Source organism: Camelina sativa, chromosome 13, assembly GCF_000633955.1.
Source record: "Camelina sativa cultivar DH55 chromosome 13, Cs, whole genome shotgun sequence".
Lineage (NCBI taxonomy): Eukaryota > Viridiplantae > Streptophyta > Magnoliopsida > Brassicales > Brassicaceae > Camelina > Camelina sativa.
In genome coordinates, this window is record NC_025697.1 from 19,438,328 (window position 1) to 19,462,265 (window position 23,938).

Consider the following 23,938-nt stretch of genomic DNA (forward strand, 5'->3'; position numbering starts at 1 on the left):
ATCAAGTGGTAATGGTCTAATGGTTTACATTTGAGGAGTTGCTTTATTGGTATAATTCAAAGATCAATTACTCTTAACTTCTTAAATACGAAATTGTCTAATTATTTTCGTTCGATTAATCGAAATAGTGTATGTGTTACATCTATGAAAATTTCGGGTGAGAAAATTATTAGACGAGTACATTTACCATAAATAAATTAGTTCAGTAGTAAATTCGGATCAACAACTCCTGCATATCAACTTATACTGAAATCGTCGAGTGTTACTTTGTAGTTGTACATGCATGACACTGTATAACACAAATTCATTAGTAAAGTGTATATATATATATATATATTTAGTTAAGTGTATATTTGTCTCCCTCGTGTCGTATGTTTTCCAAATTGTGTAATTAATTAGTAAATATGTTCTAAAATATTATGTGACAAAAAGGATATTAGTGTCACTAAAATAGTGATTGATAAAGGAATGAAGAGTTTCTAATAAAACCACTAAAACAATAAAATATGCATGTTACTACAGATAATTAAGTTAAATAACTTGTTTGAGCCTTTTCATACAGTATCATAAATAAAATTGCGTGTCAGTGAGCATGCCAAGAAGTCCACATATTAGATCATCCATACGTAGGACACTAAATTCTAACCCTGTCATTGATAGACTGTCCCAAAGTTTAAGCAGGATGACGGTGTCTTTCATAAACAGAGCCGGCTCAAAGAAACAGTGTCGATCCGGTATTAATAGATACCCTACGCACAGCTTGGTTTAGAGATTTTAGAATAAAAACAAAATTTATAATTTATATTATAAAAAAAAAGTTATACATATTTTTTAAAGTAGGTTTACACTAAAAGTAAAATTTTTTGACCCAAATTCATACTAAAATCTAATTTTTGAATTTTTTTTTTCTTTCCTACTAACTTGGACATTTTATATATTCTTATACCAATTATTGTTAAATAAAACTATATAAAAAAAAATATTTGGAGGACCCGAAACTACCGCTTGGATGGCTTCCATTGTTGGCAAGCACCGCAAAGAAACATAAACTAACTGTAATTTAAAGTCTCACGTCTCACAACAATGAAATGCCCAAGTCCCATATAATAATCACCATCAAGGTCATAATAAGAAAAATGTGCATAGTTCCTCACTACAACCATCTCTGCAACAAAAGAAGACGAATATGCAGGTTACGCAAAAGGAACAGCATACCAAACCTGGTAACTCTATGAACATTATACTATATCAAACCGTTGTAGTCCTATCCTATCAAAAGAGACTGGCTAGATGATTGACAGATGTAACGAGATCCTATATTTTATCAAGGGTCTAGAATGTTCCTAAGTAGTATAAGTATCAACACCTTGTATCAAAGTTTGATTCAATAAAAGTTTATTCAGTTCAAATTTTTATTTTCTTTATTTATTTATATGGTATCAAAACCTCTCATACCTTAACAGGAGCTATCATGGTAGAGAGTTCTGGTCCTTATTCGTTCCTTTCTACTCTTCACGCCGCTAGCTCAGTTACCATTAAGCTGAATGATAGTAATTATCTCCTTTGGAAAACTCAGTTTGAGTCGCTGCTTCGGTGACAGAAGCTTCTTAGTTTTGTCAATGGGTCAATCCCGAAACCACCAGCGGTTACAGTCGCCAAAACCAACAATCATGCTGTCGAAGCTCCAAACCCGGCGTATGAAGACTGGATCTGTACGGACGAGCTCATCAAGTCATGGATTTTTGGTACTCTCACTTAGGAGGTGTTCGGTCTCGTTCACGCTCTATCCACATCTCAAGATGTCTGGTTTTTCTTAGCAAGTAAGCTCCTCTGGCTGGAATTAATCTGGTAACCCTCTTCTCGTCCTATATGTCAGATTTGCGTTCATACCGGCCATGTTTCTCTTAAATGTTGGAATCGGTTCGACAACTCTTATCAAAGTGATGATGTTCCACAAGCCCTTGTTGCACTTCGCCTTGCAGACCCTAGTGGTAAAGAATGGGGTACTGATTCTGGAGCTACTGCTAACATCATTTCTGCTGCTGAGTCCCTTCAAACTACTATGCCGTACAATGTCTCTGACAATGTGATTGTGGCAGATGGAACTTTCCAACCCATCACTCATGTTGCTTCTACTACGCTTACAATTCCAAAAGGTAGTATCTCTCTTTATGATGTTCTTGTCTATCCATTCATGGAGAAATCTCTGTTATCGGTCTCCAAGTTGTGTGATGACTATCCATGTGGAATTTTCTTTGATGCTAATTTTGTATATGTTATTGATTTACCAACTCAGAAGGTTGTGACAAAAGGACCTGTCATGAAGGGCTTTTTGTGTTGAAGAATGTGGAATTTGCAGGTTTTTACTCAAATCGCCAGATTGCAGCCAATGATATGGTGTGGGACCAACGTTTAGGACATGTGAACTTTCAGATTCTTCAACTTCTACAATCCAGCAAGGCCATTACTGTTAATAAGAGCAGCACTACATCTGTTTGTGAACTTTGCCAAATGGGAAAGAGCAATAAGCTTCCTTTTTATTCTTCTAGTTCTTCTGTTAAGGAACCACTTGATTGATTACATTGTGATCTATGGGGTCCATCACCAGTTGTATCTGTTCAAGGTTTCAAATATTATGCAGTTATTTTGGATTAATTTTTTCCATACTCATGGATGTTTCCTCTCAAGTCTAAAACTGATTTATGTGATGTGATTATGGGTTTTCGAAAGCAAATTGAGAATCAGTTGGGTAAGAAGATTAAGGTTTTTCAAAGTGATGGTGGTGGTGAGTTTATTAGTACTCGGTTTAGAACTAATCTGCAAAATCATGGGATTCAACATTTGCTTTCTCGTCCATCAACACCAGAGCAAAATGGGAAGGCTGGACGGAAACATAAAAATCTCATTGAGCTTGTCTTGTCTATGTTATTTCAAAGTAAAACTCCATTAAAGTTTAGGATAGAAGCCTTCTATCCGGCCAACTTCATTAGTAACTTGCTACCATCTCTATTTCTTAATTAGAAAAGTCCACATGAGCTCTTGCTTAAGAACAAACCTGATTACTCTTTTCTCCGTGTTTTTGGCTTTGCGTGTTATCCATGTCTGTGCTTTTTTACTCAACATACGTTTGAACCAAGATTACTCCAGTGTGTCTTTCTTGGGTATCACACGCAATATAAAGGTGTCTTTATCCTCCTACTAGACGAGTTTATATCAGTCGTCATGTGATTTTTGATGAGACTTGCTTCCCCTTCACAGAAAGATACATGGGATTGTGACACAACACAAAACCGGAACCCTTGGTTCTTGGCAAGCTGCTGATGCCTCTTTCCAGATTCATGTCTTGCCTACCCTTCCATCCCACATCACCAATTCTCATCAAGACTCCCATAGTTTGAATATGTTGTGGAATTTCCTCAGGATACTCCTTGTTGTGCTGATCAATTTACAAGTGCCAAGCCGATTTCTTCTCCTTCACCATCGGCGGATCATTCTACTGTGACCGATAAAGTACTTGGTTCTCGGGATTAAGCCTCAGCTCCTGAAACTGTCGCTCCAGTCCAATATATCTACCCGGTGACAACACGGTCTAAAGATGGTATTCACAGACCAAACCCACAATATGCCCTTGCTGCTAATAAAACGATTCCCTCTCTTCCCAAAACTGTGGCAGAAGCGTTGAATCACCCTGGTTGGAGGCAGACTATGTTAGATTAGCTCAACTCAATATATGAAAATCATACTTGGGATTTGATTCCTCCGACTTCCAAGATGAATATATTGGGTTGTCGACGGGTTTTTACTGTCAAACTAAATGTTAATGGCACTGTCAACAAGTTGAAAGCTTGTCTTGTGGCCAAAGGCTTCAATCAAGAGCCCGGTGTGGATTTTAATATAACCTACAGTCCTGTTGTGAGGACTTCTACAATTTGAATTTTCCTCTCTTCTACCACATCAAAGAGCTGGGATATCACTCAGTTGGATGTCAATAATGCATTTCTTCATGGTGACTTAAAAGAAAATGTTTATATGGTCCAGCCTCTGGGATTTGAAGATCTAAACAAACCATCTTATGTTTGTTTGTTGAGAAATGCCCTTTAAGGTTTAAAACAGGTTTCCATGGTGTGGTTCGACAAATTCAGTAATTATCTTTTGGAATTTAGGTTTTATGCATTAAAGCTGATCCATCGTTTTTCACTTATCGTCGGAATGATGACACGTTGGTCCTATTACTGTATGTGGATAACTTATTGCTGACAAGTTCAAATCCTATACTCTTTAAATCTTTGATTGTTGATCTTAACTCTCGCTTTGCAATGAAAGATCTAGGGAATGTCCATTATTTTTTGGGCATTCAATCACTCACCATCACAAATTATTCATTTATCAAGAGAAATACACTGAAGAAACTCTCCACCATGCTAATATGGCAACTTGCAATTCAGTTCACACTCCGCTGCCTTTACGTCTTGATCACGTTTTCAAGGATACTAAGCCATTCTCTAAGCCTTCTTACTTCAGGAATCGTGCTGGGAAGCTTCAATACTTGACCATTACTCATCCCGACATTCAATTTGCGGTTAATTTTACAATGTCAACGGATGCACTTCCACTGAGTCTGAGTTTGCTCTTCTCAACGCATTCTTCGATATCTTCGTGGGACTTCCAAAATGGGACTGCACCTATACTACAACAGTCATCTACACCTTGTCTCTTATAGCAACAGTGACTACGCTGGATGCAAGGATACTCGTTGCTCCACTTCTGGTTTATGTGTTTTGTTGGACACTAACATTGTATTTTGGTCTCCAAAACGGCAACCCACAATTCTCGCTCTTCCACAGAAGCTGAATACCGTGCTATCGCCTCTACAGCTTCTGAAGTCACTTGGACTGTTTTATTTTCTAAAAATTGTTTACTAATGAAAAGTTAAAAAAACTAAGAGATTTAATCACAAATTATACAATATTACTTATTTTCAATTATCAAATTTTAAGATCTTAAAATAATGCTTTTTGTATCATATTTGTTTGATCGTATTTTCAAATTATTTTAAATTATCAAACTATACATATAATTAGTAAAAATAGAGATTTTTTTCTGTATATGTTTGTGGATGTCAAATTTTTTAGAAACATATATAAATGAAGAAAAAGTGTGCGTTCAAAGGATTAAAATTTATTTCAAATCCTAATGAGCATGAAGCTTGTATTGTTAGGTGTCAAAATTTAAAACTTTTATTTAGTCCGATTTTTTTTGGTTCAACTAACAACTTTTTTGAATTGAAAAATAGATATATATTTTAAATATTAGAAATTTTCTACTAATATTCAAATTATACCACAAAACAATCAAAATATAATATTAGAAACAGATAATCCATAAATTAAAATTAGCAAACCAACTTGAAAATAAACACATATACAAAATATATTACCAAATATGATACTTAAACCGTAATTTTTTTATTTATTAATTAACAGTACTTACAAAAACATATCACCGTTCTATAGCACATATTAATATCTAGTTAGTAGTTATATACAAAGTTTTTACATTCCAACAAAGAAAAATGCACGGAGTCATCATTACTAAACCGTAATTGGATAAATTTGTTACGAATGATAGTTTAGTGTTCTTTATGTTTGCACTTTTTTGGAGTAGCTTTCATCGATTTTTGGCACTTTTAGCCAATTAAACGCACTGAAAATGTTTATAAAGTCTTCATACCTCACATATTAGTTGTTCATCTCTACAAGAACATATTAGGCGTTCATCAATGTACTCAAATTTTGTAATATTCTCTTCAATTATATGTATTCTATGTATGCCTTCAAACTTCACTATACTTAACAAACAAAAAAGAAAAAGAAAAAAACAACTAACAAAATCTAACAACTAAGATTGCAGCATGGCTCCCCAATTTTTTATGGACACAAGAAATCTTGAAAAAATGAATGATGTTTTAGGAATAAATCTGTGATTACTCGATGAAAATAGTAATCTATCTTTAGTTATGTTTTATTTTTAAATTTTGAACTCATTTGTAATTAATTAACATGAAAATATTACTTATGAGATTATGACATATCTATTAAAAAAAATTAAAATATTATTGGTTTTCCAAAAATATTATATCCATGTATTATCTTCTTTACGCAAGATCTTATCAAATGTAAAATATACAATTCAAACTTTTGACTATTTAAGAGTTTTATGGAATTTTCTTTTGTTTTATTCCCAAGAAAACATGTATCTGAATCCGGATAATGATAATTGATACACTTTTGCTCAAAAAAAAAAAAAGGAAGATAATTGATACACTACTGTACTAACATTAGAACTAAATTCTTCTGTATAATTCTCACGCACCACTAATAATACATGCTAGATACTCACTTTACACAAATTAGTCAAGTCTACAAAATAAATTGGATAAACGAATCTCTAAATTGGAATTATTATTAATGTAACATAACATTAAAAAAAGAGTCAACTCAGACAAGTAATTTAATTCGAGTCTACCTTGCACTTTATTCCACTCACATTAACTACAAAAATGTTATCAAAAACAAACATATCATCTATAAAAAAACAAAAGAAGAAGAAGAAGAAAGAAGAAACTTCTGGAAAAAGTAAAGGAAAGCCACATACGCTCTTTCTCGCACATTCCTATACTCTTTCCTTCTTCGTGGTCCCAACTTTCTAAAATTCCAATTCTACCCTTTTCTTCTTCCTTCCATATCTTTTTTTTCTTTCTTCTATTGTTGTTGTTGTTGTTGTTGTTGTTGTCTTCTGGAACTTCCGATCTGTCTCTCCTCATCTCTCTCCTCTCTCTTTCTTATCAATACGTTTCTCCCAGAACATTCTAGAACTTCACAATCTCTCTCTCTCTCTCTCTCTCTCTAGCTTCGTGATCATCGTGTGTTGTGTGTGTTAATCACGGGTTCTGTCTGGATTGTGACAATCTCATTTGTTGGTTGGTGGAGAAAAAAAGATTGCGTCAATAGAGAGAAGTTTATTTTTTTTTTGGATTTTGGGTCTAATGGGTTTTGTGAAAGACGTCTCCTTTTCTCTCCTCGGTCTATAGTTTCATGTATTTGGATCTTATGATTCCAAGTTTCATCAAGCTTACACAACATTTTTTTTGGTGTGTTTTTGGATTTGGTTTTAGCTCATTTTCATCATTTTCTCCATTCTTTAATCTTAATTTTTGGGTATTGAAAAAGTTGAGGTGTGTGTTTGGGGATCTATAAACTCATGCCAGGGGAACAAACCGGAGAAACTCCGACTGTAGCCGGCGTTGGCGGCGGTGGAGGTGGTTGTAGCGCTGGGAATAGTGGTGGAAGTAGTGGATGTGGTGCCGGCGGTGGTGGTAGTGGTGGCGGTGGTGGTGGAGGCGGTGGAGGAGATTCGCAGAGGTCAATCCCGACTCCGTTTTTGACGAAAACGTATCAGCTTGTTGATGATCCGGTTTACGACGAATTGATTTCGTGGAACGATGATGGAACCAGTTTTATTGTGTGGCGACCAGCTGAATTCGCTAGAGATCTTCTTCCCAAATACTTCAAACACAATAATTTCTCAAGTTTTGTTCGTCAGCTCAACACTTACGTGAGTCTCAATCTTTAAGTCTGCATCCGAAATCTCGATCTCTAGTAGTAGTAGTGATTCTTATTTGAATTTGATATTTGGTTTTAGGGATTTCGAAAAGTAGTACCGGATCGTTGGGAGTTTTCTAATGACTGTTTTAGGAGAGGTGAGAAGATTCTGCTCCGGGATATTCAACGGCGGAAAATCTCTCAGCCTGCTATGGCTGCCGCTGCTGCAGCGGCCGCGGCGGCAGTTGCAGCTTCAGCTGTTACGGCGGTTCCTGTTGTAGCTCACGCTGTTTCTCCGTCCAACTCTGGAGAAGAACAGGTGATATCGTCTAATTCTTCGCCTGCGGCTGCAGCTGCTGCTACAGGAGTGGTTGGTGTTGGTCTGCAGAGGACAACAAGCTGTACTACTGCACCAGAGCTTGTCGAGGAGAACGAGCGGTTGAGGAAAGAGAATATGCAGTTGAGTCAGGAGTTGACAAAGCTGAAAGGCTTGTATGCAAATATCTATACGTTGATGGCAAATTTCACACCAGGTCAAGCAGATTGTGCGAATTTGTTACGAGAAGGGAAACCATTGGATCTTTTACCGGAGAAGCAAGGGATGAGTGAAGAAGCGATGGCAATGGCTTCTAGAATAGATGCAGGGAGTGATCTGAAGCTTGATGATGATTTGACTCCGAGGTTGTTTGGGGTTTCCATTGGGTTTAAGCGAGCTAGAAGAGAGGAAGAGTTGGGTGCTGCAGAGGAAGAGGATGACGATAGACAAGACGCAGTTGCCCGAGAGGGAGAAGAAAGTTCTGATGTAAAGCCAGAGCCCATGGAGGAGAATAACTCCAGTAACCATAATGGACCTTGGCTTGAACTCGGAAAATGAAAACGCTTTTTAGGTCACAGGTTTTGTTGTATTTCCAGGAAATTAACTGATCCCATTGAAAAAGGTAAACCATTAAGTTGCCCCCAGAGGAAAATGGGACGATGTTCCGTCATAAAAACAAGGGCTCTGAGAAGAGAGGTTCATTAAGTTGGGGGTACAAAGGTGTACCTAAACACACAGATTCTACCATCCTGAGTTGTTCCTAATTTCAGATGTTGCCTCCTGAATCTTCTTCTTGATGGAACTGAAACTATTCTGGCTTGTTGTGCTCCAGCGGGTAGATGTGCTTCTCACGATTTCAGATAAAGCAGGCAGATTTGATGTAACATCTTCATATTCTGCAACAAATAGCAGAATCAATGGTTCTTTTAGAGTTATGGCAATGTTGATACAGAATCATTACGTTTTTTTTAGTTCAAAACAATTGTAGCTCTCTGACTTGTAATAATCCAAATGGAATTTTCTATTTCTTATTAAAAAGATAGTTCAAGTCCTCTAGTGGTGTGTATGTGGTTATTACCTGATGACATAGGGAGCTCGTACTGACGCTTCAGGAACTTGGAGGCATTACGGTCTTTCTTGTGGCATAGAACTCTAACGATAGTTTGTGCATCCTCCAGGCGCCGCTGCTCTGAACTCACTCCCATGTTGATGAGCTCGCTCGCAGTCATTAGCATCTGAATTAGCATATCGCTCTGCCACATAAAACGGACATAACCCGAAAAACGTTAGTATCTCAGATTTTCTATGGAAGGAAACTAACTTTGCAACTCGCATGTGAGCAAATATATTAACCTCCAGAGAGTACAAGTCGAGGATCTCTTTCGCCTGTTTTACTTCTTGCTCAACTAATGAACGAGGAAGACCCTCTCCATCGGCAATGAAGAACTCCTACGAACACAAATCAAGGCCCGGTTGATCTCAAAGGGAAAATTGCAGAACCAAAATCAAAATATTAAAACCAAATTTCTCGCTTTTTTAAAAGGTCCTTATCTGAAACGAACTGGATGAAGATAGCATAACAAGATGATAACTCGGAAGTTTTGATTGGGATAATCTAACTCCAGCATAATAGTACAGAATTTGAAAATATGAATTTAAGTTACGTACTTTCAAAATACTGAGATCTTCTTCCATCAAGGTAATGTCTGAATCCGAAAATGCACGGGTTGGCCCTCCATCAAGTAGTACTCGAACATAAGCTTCCTATGTGAGAGAAGCATATAATTTCGGTGAGCATAAAATAGGCTGAAGTTAGATAACTTGTTTAAATATGGAAAAGGAAACAAATTGTTACCAAAGCGGATCGGCAAATGCTTAAAACCACCATATCCCGTGAGTCCTCATAACTCAAACCGCACACATTATCAAGGACCTGTGCATTGCATTTCTTAGTGTAAGTTCATGCTTAGTAGAAAGGGCTGAACTAGAGAAAGAGATTATTTTGTTTACAGAATCAACGTGAGGGAGTATTCTTTCCAAGCGGGCGTCTTCGACTGTGCCATTGTACAACTGTACTAAGAACATGTCTCTCAGATCCCAGAATATAGCTCTTGCCCCTGTCAAAGAGCAACAATAGATACAGAAAACAGATCTAAACCCAAGTTCTTTCTCTTCGATAACACAAAACTAGTAACAATCAATCCAACATTCTCAGTTTCTCACTCATCCATGAGGGGCCAGCCTATAAAAGAGTAATACGTGCAATTGCAAAACGAACTGAAACATGAATAATATGTCTGGCTTATTCAAGAGTATCTCAAATGGCGACAGAAAATTTGCTAATGCATCTTATGTACATCTGCAGATAGTACATAACTGCTTTTTTTTTTTTTTTAACTAGTACAAAACTGCTAATCCATCTTGTAGATAAATAGGTTATGCAATCAGACATATCGAAAATGGTTCAAGTTTGGACAGACTTGTCAGCTTATCTAAAATCTTAAGTTCTGCAGATGAGCACGAGACTTTGTATTAGCTTACCAATTAGGTCACGGGTTTTGGTTATGCAATTGGCATTGGTATCCCTGAGGCTGTCATAGGTGGTAGCAAAGAGTTCATCAACAGCTTCACTATGCGTCAATGAATTCTCCACTTCATCTTCAGTAGTCTCGATTTCTGAATCAAAATCACGCAAATAAATCCACTAATGCACATTTAACTACTAGATAACCACCAAAAATGAAGAGAAAAGCGTATAAACCCAAGTGCATGAGCGTACTTGATCTCTTGTCAAGAGAGGCTCCAACAAGTGTCAATGATTTCCTTATGCCATCTTCTGTTGCACTGATTTGTTTCTGAATATACTGATCCATGAACGCAGAATGGAAAAGAATAAGAAAACTGAAGTTAGTGTTTAATTTTCATAAGAATATATAGAAGTTTAGCTTGGAAGAACACACTTACACAGAGTGTATTCAATATTATGCAGAGTTTCGGTATTGTCAGTTCATCTAATTTCTTAACTATTTTATTATCTGGCTCACTAAACTCAAGAGACTTCCTCTTCATTACTGGCATTACATTGTCTGTGAATCGAGTTAAAGGGGGTGCTGACGGATACAGAAACTTCTTGTCAACTGCAGATAGAGGCTTATGGTTAATATATCACAGTATGGCAGTATGCTTCTGAAAAGTCAGCTTAATTTAAAACAAGTATTCAAAATGTTTTCATTTCACCTCTGGAATTAGACAAGAGATTATCTGTATACTAAAATGTTAATCTCATAGGTCCCATACAGAGAAAACACAACAATAAAACCTGTATGCTGTATATTATCTACCAGACACATATAAGCCTCTGCTCAAGCATGTGTCTCCGGGTATTTGCATAAGAGAAAATAATTTTACATAAATCATGTAAAGTAAGAACACGACTCAGTAACAACTGTTAAAAAGATGTAGAGTTGGTCAATACCTAGTTGATCAAAAATTCTCTGAAGATATGTATCCAAGCTATGGTAAATTAATGAGAGAAGAGCTTGAAGATGTGTAATATCAACAGGTAGATGCAAACCAAACAGCTGAGAGACAGTCTGCAGAGTAAGTGAAATGAGATAGTAAGACGGCAAATAAATTTTGTGCAACACTAATAAGTAAAGATGGAAGAATCATACTAGAAACAAAGAAAGAACTTAGACAAAACCAACACGTAAATCTAGAGGTAACCCAAAGCAAAGAAACATGTTTTAGCATACTGAACTCGTTTTATTTGTCTGATGATGTTAAGCTCCTACAGTTTGCAGAGTATTCAGAACCATGATATCATGAAAGTATGAAGATACGTATACCTCTTCAATGATCCTGAATATTTCCACGATTGATGCAGCATGTCTTTGCTGAACTGATAGAGGCTCCCACTCCTGCTCATGGAAAAACCTTAAGATTAAAATTCTTTATCCATCTGTTGGACAATAAGGTTTCCCCAATCATACTTTGGTTTTGTTTGTTAATGAAAAGTGAAAGGAGGTCTGTATATGTTATATCTTTCTGACTTCAGGGATCCTTCTTTAGTCAGTCTATATTATGACCTGAAACTATGTATGTTGCAACTTTTGTTTTTCAAATTTTTTTTCCTCAATACTGACCAGATGAAATTTATAGTGATCCGTCGAAATAAGATCCCCATATGGCCCAAGTTTAATGTCTATCTACTGTCAACAGCAATCAACATGTAAAATCTTTTTTGCCAAGAATATATAACCTCAATTTCAAAAGCTCGCCTAGTCCATTGTAAGATATGATCATGTTGAGAGATAAGCCAGTCCAGCATTACTGGTCTGATAACCTTTTCTATCTGCACATAGACAAATGGATAATCTCTTATATGAGTTATTTGACATGTTAAACTGAGTTAGTAAACCATAAAACTGAGAAATAATATGAATGTTCTGAAATCCAATTCATATAAAAACTAATATATTCAATGACCTCATAACTCTTCAACTTGTGGAGGTAAGGTTTGCGCAACTTGGATCTGCTATGGCAGTTGTACAGTTGAGTTAACTCTTCCTGTAACATATGAGCAGCAGGGACTACTTTTCTAACATCACCAGAGATGGATGAAACTCCTTCGAGAAAAGGCGTCTGCTCCAGTTAAACAAGATCAATCGTAAATATAGATACCATCGACTCATTTTTTCTCTTATGCACTGAAAATGGTTAGGGACAAACCAGTCTTTCTCCAAAAAAACGATGTAGCAGCATGGCCGAGATCATCATACATTCGGGTAACCATTTGGAGAAAACTGGGACAAACTCATTGATCTCTGCTTTTGCGATGACGCTCAGTTCATTTGCAAGTAGAGCTAGAGCATGTGTACGCTCACCATGAGATTTCACGTAAGCAAAATGTGCCGCCTAGGAGGATTAAAAATAGGATTTAAGTATATCTTTACATCACATGACAGAGCGATTAAATAAGTGCCTTATAAAGTATAGCTAGGCAAGTAATTAAAGACAAACTCACCCTCGCGCATGCACCTTTGGTAGAGTTCTGAACATAGGATTGTATCTTATCACTAACATCATCACTCAAGGTATCTAGCTTGATAAGCTGCAAAAGAAAAACCGATATCTATCAACGACAATCACGCAAGTATTCCTCCTTATCACAAGCCCACACTAGATAATATATATGGAGTTCCTTTTTTATATCCAACTAGGAACCTTCTTATAACAGCCAAACACTTTATACATAAAACGTAACATGCCAGAAACATAGTTGTACTGCAGAATTGAACATTATAGTTGCGAAAATGTCAACATCAAAATGAAAAAAGCTAGTATGAAAGTGCTAGTATGGGACTCAAGGAAAATTTTGACATGCAGCGTTTGTCAAGAATGTTAACTCTAACTGAATATTCATTCATAAGTCAACATATATATACAATATATAGATTTAAACAGGAAAGGCAAAAGAAAAGTTTGTTATTAAGTGGAAAATAATAGTATAGTGATGATCAGAAACGCCAACCTCAGTTCTGGTATAGTCAGATGGAGGAAGTCCAACAGTTGATGCCAAGCTGACAAGCATTCCAAAATCACGAGGTTTCTGGGGAGACATAGACGACCAACAAATTAATTAAAGACATGCTGCTTATTATGTCCTGATGGAGTTGCAAAAACAGATTCGAGAACAGAGATGAAAAATTTTTTTGCTTGAGCAGTTTAGGGAGTAGCAAAATCCAATTATCTTCACTACGAGGAAAAAACAAAGGAATAGTTTTGCCCAGAAAAATTGAAAAGAATTTGCAAACTTATGTAAATTATAAGGTCGTTATCATAGATCGAGAACTGACCTTACCAAAGTGTAGATGGTAGTCCTGAAGTTTATCATCACACCAAGCACTAACTGAAGTGAAAATAGCCTTCATGAGACCTAAGTGTATGTCAGTTCCACTGGTTTGCCTTGAACATACTAGATGACTTAAATAAAGATTTTCCTTCGGGTTGCCACTTTCAGCGTAAGTAACTTTATGCAACTCCTGAATTGCGCTCCTTAGAAGAGATGGTTCACCTGTGCACACAAACTTCCCAGGAAAGGAGCACATGTGATGGCTACCTTAAACTCTTGTATGTGATCAATTATATATGCAAACATACATGCATCGGTGCAGTGAGGATCAAACAACATATCAGAAAACTCAACCTGGTATTGTATCAAAACTAGTAATAGCAACCAGGGGTAGAGCTTAAGTTCTGGTTTATCCAACTGTAAATTTAGGTTTCCTTAATTTTAGCTTCCCTAAACAAGATTGTTATATTGATTCTATACATAATACAGATGTGTGATGTGTGTGTGTGCACGCGAATGTGCTTGAGTATTATACCTTCGAATTTAAACCCGAAACAGACCGACTTTAATGGTGATATGTTATTTGTACTTAATGGTACATAAGAGCTCTAACATGCCAGATTTGTACGCATAGTGATCAGTTAGATAAAGCATATTTCTGAGAAATAAGTGATAAGACGTACCTGTTGAAAAAGAACCCATCCATATATTGCATTATGTAAATTCTCAGTTATGCCCAATGTCGACCAAATTGATTTCATATGGAAAAGCAATGATGAGGCATCCTAATACAGTAATATATATATGCCGTCAGGGAAAAATTATGCATGCATAACACAAATGAAAAGAAAAACAAGGACTAAGAAAACCTACCTCTATGACTTGACCCTCATCAAGAGTATCAAATACACCAAACAATAATTTCTCATAGAGTCTAATGTTCAAATGGTAGATAGCAGTCCAGTAATAAGTTTCTTCTTCAATACCACATCGTCCTGGTAGTGATGACAACTTTGAAGCCACCTGCCTTATAGACGATAGAACCTCAATACGTAGCGAAGCAGACACTACAACATCCCATTCCTGTGCCAGCCAAAAATAGTTTTAGATTCAAGAAAGAGAAGTCCGTTAAGTCATATCACTAGATGAGAAATTGCTGCTACGAAGTATCCAGATCACAAATATAATCCGCACCTTTGACTCTCTAATTGTTGCAAGGCATTTTCTCATAGTTGCTCGTTCATTTTTCTCCAGATTACGTGAGAAACAGAGGACTTCTTCTAATAGGTTAGCCTACATTGACATGGAAAAAGGCACTTAATTCAATGGCTGTAAGTCTGTAACAATAAAGCCGAGAATATTTGTGTTGCCTTTTACATATTTTGAATATACATGTCTACGTGTTTAAGTAAATGCCCTCGGGGCAGCAGGATGCTGCAGAGGTAAACAAAATTTGCAAGCCAAACCGAAATCACGAAAGCTGCATGTGCGTAATTATAGTAGGTTACGTTATAACTTAAGCTGTGGTACAAAATATATGCTTACGTGCCAATCATCCTATCATTTTCTCATCCAAACTTATGCGATACTATCATAATCTACATTAAACCATGATATCCAAGAAATTGTTCAAAGAGCTGCATAAGGACGACAAGAAAAAACAGTACTGTAGTTCATTATCACCTGTCTAGTCTTCCACTTCATGTAGAGTTTTTCATTAGGAAAATCTGATTTGAATATTCCAACCAAAAGCCCCAATGCTAACTGTGGAAGATCAATTTGTTCACCTGTCCTTAATGTAGCCAACTGTACAAGATTCCTCCGTATGCATGTATCCATCTTTGATGAAATCTATAAAGCAGAAACAGTCAGGAATTGAATATATGCTGCACAGCAAGATTCAACACAAGTGATGCAAATAAAGTTAACTTGAAATATAGAACTGCTAATTGTTTTTGTTTAAACAAAATGCTAGCTAATAGTATAAACAGGAGACCTCTCTCTTCTCCTTTTATGTTAGATAGGTTTCTTAGGGTAAACCAAGACTAATGATTTTGAAGCTTGCCTGCATCTGGACACGGATCATGTTGATGACCTCTGAGTGTGTATTTGAGATCTGAGGCTGTAAATGTGGTTTATCCTTTCTTTTCAAACTTGACAATAGTCTTGAACTTTTTTCTATCTTTCTTCTCTGAGTAGGATACGCCTCAACACTGTTTGTAAAAACACGTAAGAATGTCAAAGGCACCACACAGATCTATCCAGAAAAGAAATTGCAAGACTGTATCAAAGCCAACACAGAATAGACATGTCTGAAGGAGAAAAGAGAGTGAGTACCTTGAAAGCAACATAGAAGCAATCATTAATTCATATGCTGCTTCACGTAAATCATCATCCGATAACCCTTCAAAATCCCTAACATATGTATCAGTTCACTCGAAAAATAATCAACCAAAATAATCAAGATTCTCAAAGACACAAGGACATAAAAACTCAAAAGAAATTTCCCTAACTTAATACCTGTTCTCAAGGGTGGCAAGCCAAGAGGAATGATTTTGATAGGTTTTAAGGGTTTGATGTCAGGTGTTTCCTCTTTAAATATATAATTGTCTCTAGACGAAGGAGTAATAGAAGAATCAATGTGGCATGACATCTCTGGGCCAATGTTACTGGTTGTCTCCATGTTAACTGGAGGAGGAGGCATACGGTGAGGAGGTGACCCTGCTATATCTGGACTTGATACAAGAAAAAAAGAATCTCTAGACTCGGAGTGTATCTGCAAATTCAAATCATCAAAAAACTAATCATCTTCGGGGATTACTATAACCAAAGACATTAGTATTTTACATCACCAGCTTAAGCACATGAATAGCAAGGAGGATGTAATGCAAAATTTTAACTTCCAATCGTCACAGCTCTACTTCACACCAATAATACATTTTCTTGTACATCATACAACTTGAAGTGTTTACTAAAACTATACTTACCATCGAGAAAGCAATAAAACAATCAAGAATAGTTAACATTGCATCACTTAAAATTATCATACACAGATTCCATTTAAAATGCAAAATTCTCTTAGCTCAATGGTTGCATTTAAAAGACACCAACAAACACAGATCATTTGTAGAAACGTTTACTTACTGTTACAGGGTATGAGGACTCAAAATTGTATTTCTTCGTGCCCTTGGATACATCAACTACACCACCTGCGTTCGTGTTTCAGATAGTTAGATCACAGAGTCATCTTATATACCCTAACTGCGTTAGAACTCTCTTTATCCTCCACAAAAATAACAAATCGGACTAAAAACAATCGGGAAAAAAAAAAAAATCTGATAACTCCATCAAACCCTTCTGCAACTCAGAGACAGATACTGACTAAACTAAGGAGAGATTATTTCTTTTCTGAGTGTAAAAACTCACCGGATTTCACGCAATCCAAGATATAATCGGCGCTGAGAGAATCCAAATCATCCGGGGAAAGAGAAGAAGCGGAAGAACCAGAAGGGGAACGAAGCTCCGTTACCAAACCCGAAGACATAAGAAACTCCAGGAGCTTGCGGCGATCGTTCCGGTAACGCTGCAACAGAGAATTCATATTCGCCTCCCGTTTGAGTCAGGGAAGAAAAAAAAAAAAGAAATCGCCGGTGACCTAAACCGTAAATCTTCAATTCGAAGAGGAAGAGAGCTGCAGAGAGGGCTTTCTTCAGCTTGTGTACTTTTGTTGTTGTCCCCTCTCCATGGAAGAAGGGTGGGGGAGCTCTGGGTTTTTGGGGGAAGCGCGGAAAAAGCTCTGAGTGATCGGTTAAAAGACCAAAATAACCTTACCGGTTAAAAGACCAAAATAACCTTACTTACCATGATTCTTTTCATATTCTGAGTTTCTGACAATCTGACTTTTGTTTTTTTTTTTTTGGTAAGTCTTTAATTTTCTGAAATACTCAAATTTGTAACGACAACATATATTTAATATGGAAAAAATGTCGAAAAAATGTCGAATTTTCAAATTTGGGACAAAAAAAACCTGAACTTTCAAGATATCATTTGAATCCCTAAGTTTGGGTTGACCCTTTCATTAAATAGCAAACTTGTGTTGATCTGGCCAATTTAGTTATGGTGTTAATCACCGTTAAAAACCCGAAAACGGAGTTAATTATCCGTTAACGGTTTCCCTTTATCCCAAAACGAAGTCGTTTCTTCTAACGAAGAAACTTAAAACCCTGAAATCGATTTTAGGGTTTGTAAACCCCCAAATTGACATCTTAATCGGTTTTTAGGGTTCGTTAACCCCAATTGCGATGTCAAGAACCCGTGGAGGAGGACGGAAGCTTCCAACTCGTTGGTCAATGAGACTGAGTTCGGCGGAGACAATGGATGCAATGGAGACGATGGAGACTGCGGAGACTGAGGAGGCAATGGAGACGATGGAGACTCCGGATGCAACGGTTCGCAACCCAGCTGAGAGTGAGCCTGTTTCAAACCCAGCCGAAGGAGTGACTGAGATTGGTCAACCGAAACAGAAAAAGAAGTATCGAAAAAGGAAGAAGGGTGAAGAAGATCGTGAGGCTGTTAGTGGGGATGATTGTACGGTGGCTGGCGATGAAGATTGTGATGAGATTGGTTATGCAGACGAGGTAAATGGAGACGAGAACGTAGAAGAAGTTCATCAATCTGACCAACTGGCCATTGTAGTTGTAGAACCAGTAGTAGGTGTGGAAGGTAATTGGGTAGAAATATAGGTGTAGAAGAAAACAATTGGGAAGGAAATGGGAGAGAAAATGCTGAGGTAGGTGAAGAAGATGCAGGAGTCGAGGAAGAAAATTGTGAAGACTTTGAAGCTGAATTTGGAGCAGCTGCGAGAGACGAGGCAGATGGAGATGATGCAGATAGTGGAGATGAGATTTGGGATGATGAGAGGATTCCAGATCTTCTATCACACAGTGATGATGAAGACGATTGTGATGAAAATGGTGATTGTCCTGAAGCTGAAGATCCTGAAGAACTCTTGAGATTGGGGAAAACATTCAATGGCCCAGAAGAATTCAAGATAGCTTTGTTGAGGTATTCTTTGAAAACGAGATACGACATCAAGCTTTATAGGTCACAAAGTTTGAAGATTGGTGCGAAGTGTTCTGCCACTACTGTCAAATGTCCATGGAAGTGCTACTGTTCGTATGATAAGAAAAAGCATAAGATGCAAGTTAAAATATACGATGAAGAACATGCTTGTGTGAGATCAGGGTACTCGAAGATGTTGAAGCAAGGAACAATTGCTTGGTTGTATAGAGAAAGGTGGAGAAGGAATCCTAAAATTACCAAACAAGACTTGTTCTGAATATGAAATATTGTCTATTTCATTCACCACTTCCATAGCGATTACAACACAAACAAACGATTCTTCTCTTTTCTTTGACCATACATCACATAAACCAACATAATGGTCATAACACATAGCCACACAAAGCACAATTTGAAACACACTTGACATTTGTGAAGTTCCATTTTGCTAATCATTTCTTCATCCTTCAAAGCTTGGATCATAGCCTTTAATTCATTTGCCTCAGATTTCACTTTGCTAATCTCATTTGCCATGATGCCTACTCTTGGCAGAGCATCTTCAACTTCTTCAAAAACGGCATCCTCGACCCACTTAAACAAGTGATTCTAATGCACATACAAATAGCACATTATTAACTTGAATTGGGGAACAAAACGAAGAACAAGTTTACATACTTACATCTTTCTTGGTTGTCCACGAATTCACATCTCTTTTGCTGACACAATGGAAGAAAGGTCGTCCCGGATTCTCTTGCGTCTTAGAAGTGAAGATAGTAACACCTAGACCACATACACACTTCGACGTCACACCACGTTCACCGACGACACCGGATGTGACAGAGCTGGAACTCATTGGACTAGAGAACTTGATTCGATTAAGATGTCAATTTGGGGGTTTAGGAACCCTAGAAATCGATTTGGGGGTTTTAAGTTTCTTCACTAGAAGAAACGTCGTCGTTTTGGGATAAACGGAGACCGTTAACGGATAGTTAACTCCATTTTCGGATTTTTAACGGTGATTAACACCATGTCTAAATTGGCCAGGTCAACACAAATTTGATATTTAATGAAAGGGTCAACCCAAACTTAGGGATTAAAATGACATCTTGAAAGTTCAGGTTTTTTTCATCCCAAATTTGAAAGTTCGACATTTTTTCCACATTTTTCCCTATTTAATACAAAACTAACGACGTCGTTTGATAACTTACCACTGAATGACGTGGAGAAACACGCCGTTAGATTGTGAAGTTGACGGTCCCGATCGTTCTAAATTTTTATTTTTGCATATAATTTTATCTTTTGATTTAATAAACGAGGAGAAACACAAAGCTCAGTTAGGTACAGTGCAATAATGCAAGGATTAATTCTCATTTCCCACAAGGCACTATACTAAAAATCACAGGAGGAGATTTTCTAAACACAACACTAAAACACGGAACCAGAGTTTACATATATCTGCAACTTTCTGGTCTGGGGATAGTTCGGGTTGATCTAGAACCACAAAAATATTTTACTAGACTTCTTCGTTTGCGTTCTTCAAGATGTTAAACTTGCAGAGCGGACAACGTGAGTTAATATGAAGCCATTTATCGATGCAAGTGCAATGAAAGTGATGGTTACATGGGAGTTCTCTTAGCTCGACTCCATCTTCATATTCACATAGACAAATGCAGCATTCCTTCAGAATCATAAAAAGCCATGTGTTATTATCAGTCTACACACTTTAAAAATGTACTATTGCATAAGAGTGTGGAAATGGGAGTGTACCGCGTCTTCTGGAGAAAGCGAGCGTTCAATAGGTGAATCCATTCCACATTCTGTCATTATTCCTGAGAGCTTTTCATCGCTGCTACTCTTTCTAAATCTGAATTTCGGCATTTGCTCTATGTCTTTCTTCGATGCTCCCTCCTGTTTTGCACAAATTTGCATCACACGATTTTAAATGCAGATCAGGAGCTGAAGTCGGATTTACTAATTCTATGTAGATGAAAGAACATGTTCTAAACTTTAACAATTTGCTACGGGAATTCCAAGTAGTCTAGTAGAAGAGAGCTTACCTGGTCCGCAACAGCATAAAGAATTGCAATTATACATGGAAGACAGCAGCAAACAGCAAGTCCAATAACACAAGCCAGCGCAACACAGAACACAACAAAGAACACATCGAACCCGAGAAAAATGATACAAAGCCTGCAAGTAAACCACCAAAAGTACAAGCTGTTTAAATAACTCCCACAAAGATACAACTTCAATAGAGACTCTAAAATGTAAGAAGCATACCAATAGAGCTGAGGAGAGTCACCAGATAGTGTTTGACCTCCTGCTGAAACCCAGTAGAATCCAATTATCCACCAGAAGAATGAGAACATTGTGTTGGCTGATTCTAGATGCTTTGCAGGATTACTGAGACCATCAACGTTGTAGATCACCAAGAACCATACAGAACCAAACGAAAATTTCAGAGATATGAAACTCAGACAAATTATAAAGAATCATCAAAATAGCCTAAACGAAGACTCTGCAAACAAGATCAATTGCAACCATGTATGTTCTTGTCCAGTATGAAAAAGGTCACACGAAAAAGTTACATGGATTCACATATACAATACAGCATCAACTAACATTAACCTATAAAAAAAACTTAGATTCCACAATTTAAAATGTATATATACAGAGAACAAATCTCATCTTTAGCTTCTCCCAATTCGAAATTATAAACACTGATTCCAGATCAAGCAAAGCACAAATCTAATCCAAAACTGTTAAACAAAAAAAATCAATACCTAGTAGTACTTCCTCTATCCTCCAATTGAGCCAACGAAACATACTGCTGCGACGGATTCGTAAACCCAAGACCATCATCTTCCGAAGAAGAAGACGAAGAAGATCGGTGACGCAAACCTCTCCCACGCCGCCGTCTCCTCCGCCTATACTCAACACAAACACAAGCCATATGTAAACCACACTGAAACCCATAACCAACAACCCAAACTCTCAACGGCACATTAGGCCTCTCGTCACGGCTAAGAATCAGAACAGCGACACCGATCGCAACAAAAGCTAGATTCCACAAAATGTCGAGAAACACCACAGGCTTAGAATACGCCCAATCGCTTTGCCTCTCTTCCAATTGCTCAGCCGCGGTTTCTCTAACGAGCATCGACGGCTCACGCATCATCCTCCGGCTACCAGCGTGACGTAGGAACCTCGCTGCTTCTCTTAGACCTTGTCGTCTAGCGGATCGGTGAATCGGATTGGGTTCTTCATCTACGCTTATGGTTCTTGATACGGTGGTAGGAGGAAGAAACGGTGTCGTGTCGATGATTCCGTCTGAATTTGATCTGCCGACGCGAGTAGATGATGAATCCGATTCTGTGGTGTTCGTCGTCGTCGTTGACATTGTGAAGCTTTCTCGTTTTCTCAATTTCGATCAGTTAATGCCATACGAAGGAGATAATTTGGACGTACAGGTTTTTCCAGAAAGGTAATAAGAGAGATGAAACGATAACGTGAGAAAAAAAAATTGGGAGATGTTTCGGTTCACTCAAACCGGTTCACTCGGGTTTGATGTTTTGGTTATTGATGGTTTAATGTCGGATAATTTAAATTTTCCGGTTCGATTTTGGTTCGGGTCAGTTTTGATATCTATAATTGTATCTCAAACGCAGTATCAACTATGGCGGAGAAAGCTCAGAAAAGTCTCATTCTATTAGCGAACCTAATCAAGGTTCCTCCATTAAGATCTTACTCTCTGTTAAACTCTCCGAGTTTTCATGGATTTCAACACACTCACGAATCAATCTCAATCCTTGTTCGCCTCCTTCTCTCTGGGAACTTATTCTCACACGCTCAATCACTTCTTCTTCAAGTCATCTCCGGAAAAATCCACTCCCAGTTCTTCACTTCGTCCTCTCTGTTACACTATTTGAATGAATCAGAAACGTCTAAAACCAAGTTTCGGCTCTACGAAGTAATCATCAACACATATGTTCAATCTCAATCGCTAGATTCATCGATCTCTTACTTCAACGAGATGGTCGATAAGGGTTTTGTTCCTAGATCGAATTGCTTCAACAATCTCTTAACTTTTGTTGTTGGGTCGTCTTCTTCTTTTAATCAATGGTGGTGTTTCTTCAACGAGAGCAAAAGCAAAGTTGATTTGGATGTGTATAGTTTTGGGATTGTGATCAAAGGTTGTTGTGAAGCTGGTGAGATTGAGAAAAGTTTTGATCTTTTGGTTGAATTGAGAGAGTTTGGGTTTTCTCCAAACGTTGTTATCTACACTACTTTGATTGATGGGTGTTGCAAGAAAGGTGAGATTGACAAGGCGAAAGATTTGTTTTTTGAAATGGGGGAACTTGGATTAGTGCCTAATGAGCGTACTTACACGGTTTTGATTCATGGGTTATTCAAAAACGGGGTTAAGAAACAAGGGTTTGAGATGTATGAGAAGATGCAGGGAGATGGAGTTTTACCTAATCTTTATACTTATAACTGTGTGATGAATCAGCTTTGTAAAGACGGAAGAACGAAAGATGCGTTTAAAGTGTTCGACGAAATTCGTGAGAGAGGGGTTTCGTGTAACATTGTTACTTATAATACTTTGATTGGTGGGTTGTGTAGAGAGATGAAGGCTAGTGAGGCAGATAAGGTTATGGATCAAATGAAGAGTGATGGAATCAACCCGAATCTGATTACTTATAACACTTTGATTGATGGGTTTTGTGGTGTGGGGAAATTGGGGAAGGCGTTGAGTTTATGCAGAGATTTGAAGTCAAGGGGTTTGTCTCTGTCTCTGGTCACGTATAACATTCTAGTTTCCGGGTTCTGTAAGAAAGGAGATACTTCAGGAGCAGCTAAGATTGTTAAGGAGATGGAAGAAAGAGGGATTAAGCCGTCGAAAGTAACATACACAATTCTTATCGACACATTTGCTCGTTCAGACAACATGGAGAAAGCTATTCAGCTTCGATCATCAATGGAGGAACTAGGATTAGTTCCGGATGTTCATACCTATAGCGTATTGATTCATGGGTTTTGCATTAAAGGTCAAATGAATGAAGCATCGAGGCTTTTTAAGTCGATGGTTGAGAAGAAGTTAGAACC

The 23,938-nt window shown here is 37.5% G+C and overlaps 5 protein-coding genes across 6 annotated transcripts; 2 read left to right on the top strand and 3 right to left on the bottom strand.

Moving 5' to 3' along the window:
• Positions 6,642-8,492, top strand: LOC104737167 (heat stress transcription factor B-2b-like). Its single transcript, XM_010457280.2, has 2 exons — positions 6,642-7,614; positions 7,702-8,492. The coding sequence occupies exons 1-2, from the start codon at positions 7,261-7,263 to the stop codon at positions 8,473-8,475; spliced, it is 1,128 nt and encodes a 375-aa protein (XP_010455582.1). The 5' UTR covers positions 6,642-7,260; the 3' UTR covers positions 8,476-8,492.
• LOC104737166 lies at positions 8,518-17,535 on the bottom strand. Of its 2 annotated transcripts, XM_010457277.1 has the most exons (26): positions 17,198-17,535; positions 16,916-16,980; positions 16,292-16,547; positions 16,109-16,175; positions 15,837-15,984; positions 15,455-15,622; positions 14,966-15,064; positions 14,645-14,854; positions 14,455-14,556; positions 13,776-14,006; positions 13,451-13,528; positions 12,944-13,030; positions 12,649-12,834; positions 12,406-12,561; positions 12,179-12,271; positions 11,766-11,837; positions 11,393-11,510; positions 10,882-11,054; positions 10,697-10,781; positions 10,459-10,593; positions 9,928-10,034; positions 9,773-9,850; positions 9,586-9,681; positions 9,271-9,366; positions 8,996-9,170; positions 8,518-8,813 (listed from the first exon to the last, which is right to left on the bottom strand). In XM_010457277.1, the coding sequence occupies exons 1-26, from the start codon at positions 17,370-17,372 to the stop codon at positions 8,659-8,661; spliced, it is 3,411 nt and encodes a 1,136-aa protein (XP_010455579.1). In that variant the 5' UTR covers positions 17,373-17,535; the 3' UTR covers positions 8,518-8,658. The 2 variants fall into 2 exon arrangements, with proteins under 2 accessions (XP_010455579.1, XP_010455581.1); XM_010457279.1 differs by lacking the exons at positions 16,916-16,980; positions 17,198-17,535 and having other exon boundaries at positions 16,109-16,186; positions 16,292-16,380.
• Positions 19,151-19,685, bottom strand: LOC104738386 (uncharacterized protein At1g43920, Chloroplastic-like). The gene is made up of 2 exons (XM_010458568.1): positions 19,512-19,685; positions 19,151-19,438 (listed from the first exon to the last, which is right to left on the bottom strand). Exons 1-2 carry the CDS (start codon positions 19,683-19,685, stop codon positions 19,151-19,153), a joined length of 462 nt encoding a protein of 153 aa, XP_010456870.1.
• On the bottom strand, positions 20,150-22,304 carry LOC104737168 (E3 ubiquitin-protein ligase At4g11680-like). The gene is made up of 5 exons (XM_010457281.2): positions 21,616-22,304; positions 21,113-21,235; positions 20,890-21,022; positions 20,600-20,740; positions 20,150-20,510 (listed from the first exon to the last, which is right to left on the bottom strand). The coding sequence occupies exons 1-5, from the start codon at positions 22,230-22,232 to the stop codon at positions 20,346-20,348; spliced, it is 1,179 nt and encodes a 392-aa protein (XP_010455583.1). The 5' UTR covers positions 22,233-22,304; the 3' UTR covers positions 20,150-20,345.
• Positions 22,434-23,936, top strand: LOC109128383 (pentatricopeptide repeat-containing protein At4g11690-like; the record flags this gene model as incomplete). The annotated part of the gene is made up of 1 exon (XM_019234596.1): positions 22,434-23,936. A coding segment is annotated over exon 1 (1,428 nt), but the record flags the coding sequence as incomplete, so codon positions are not given.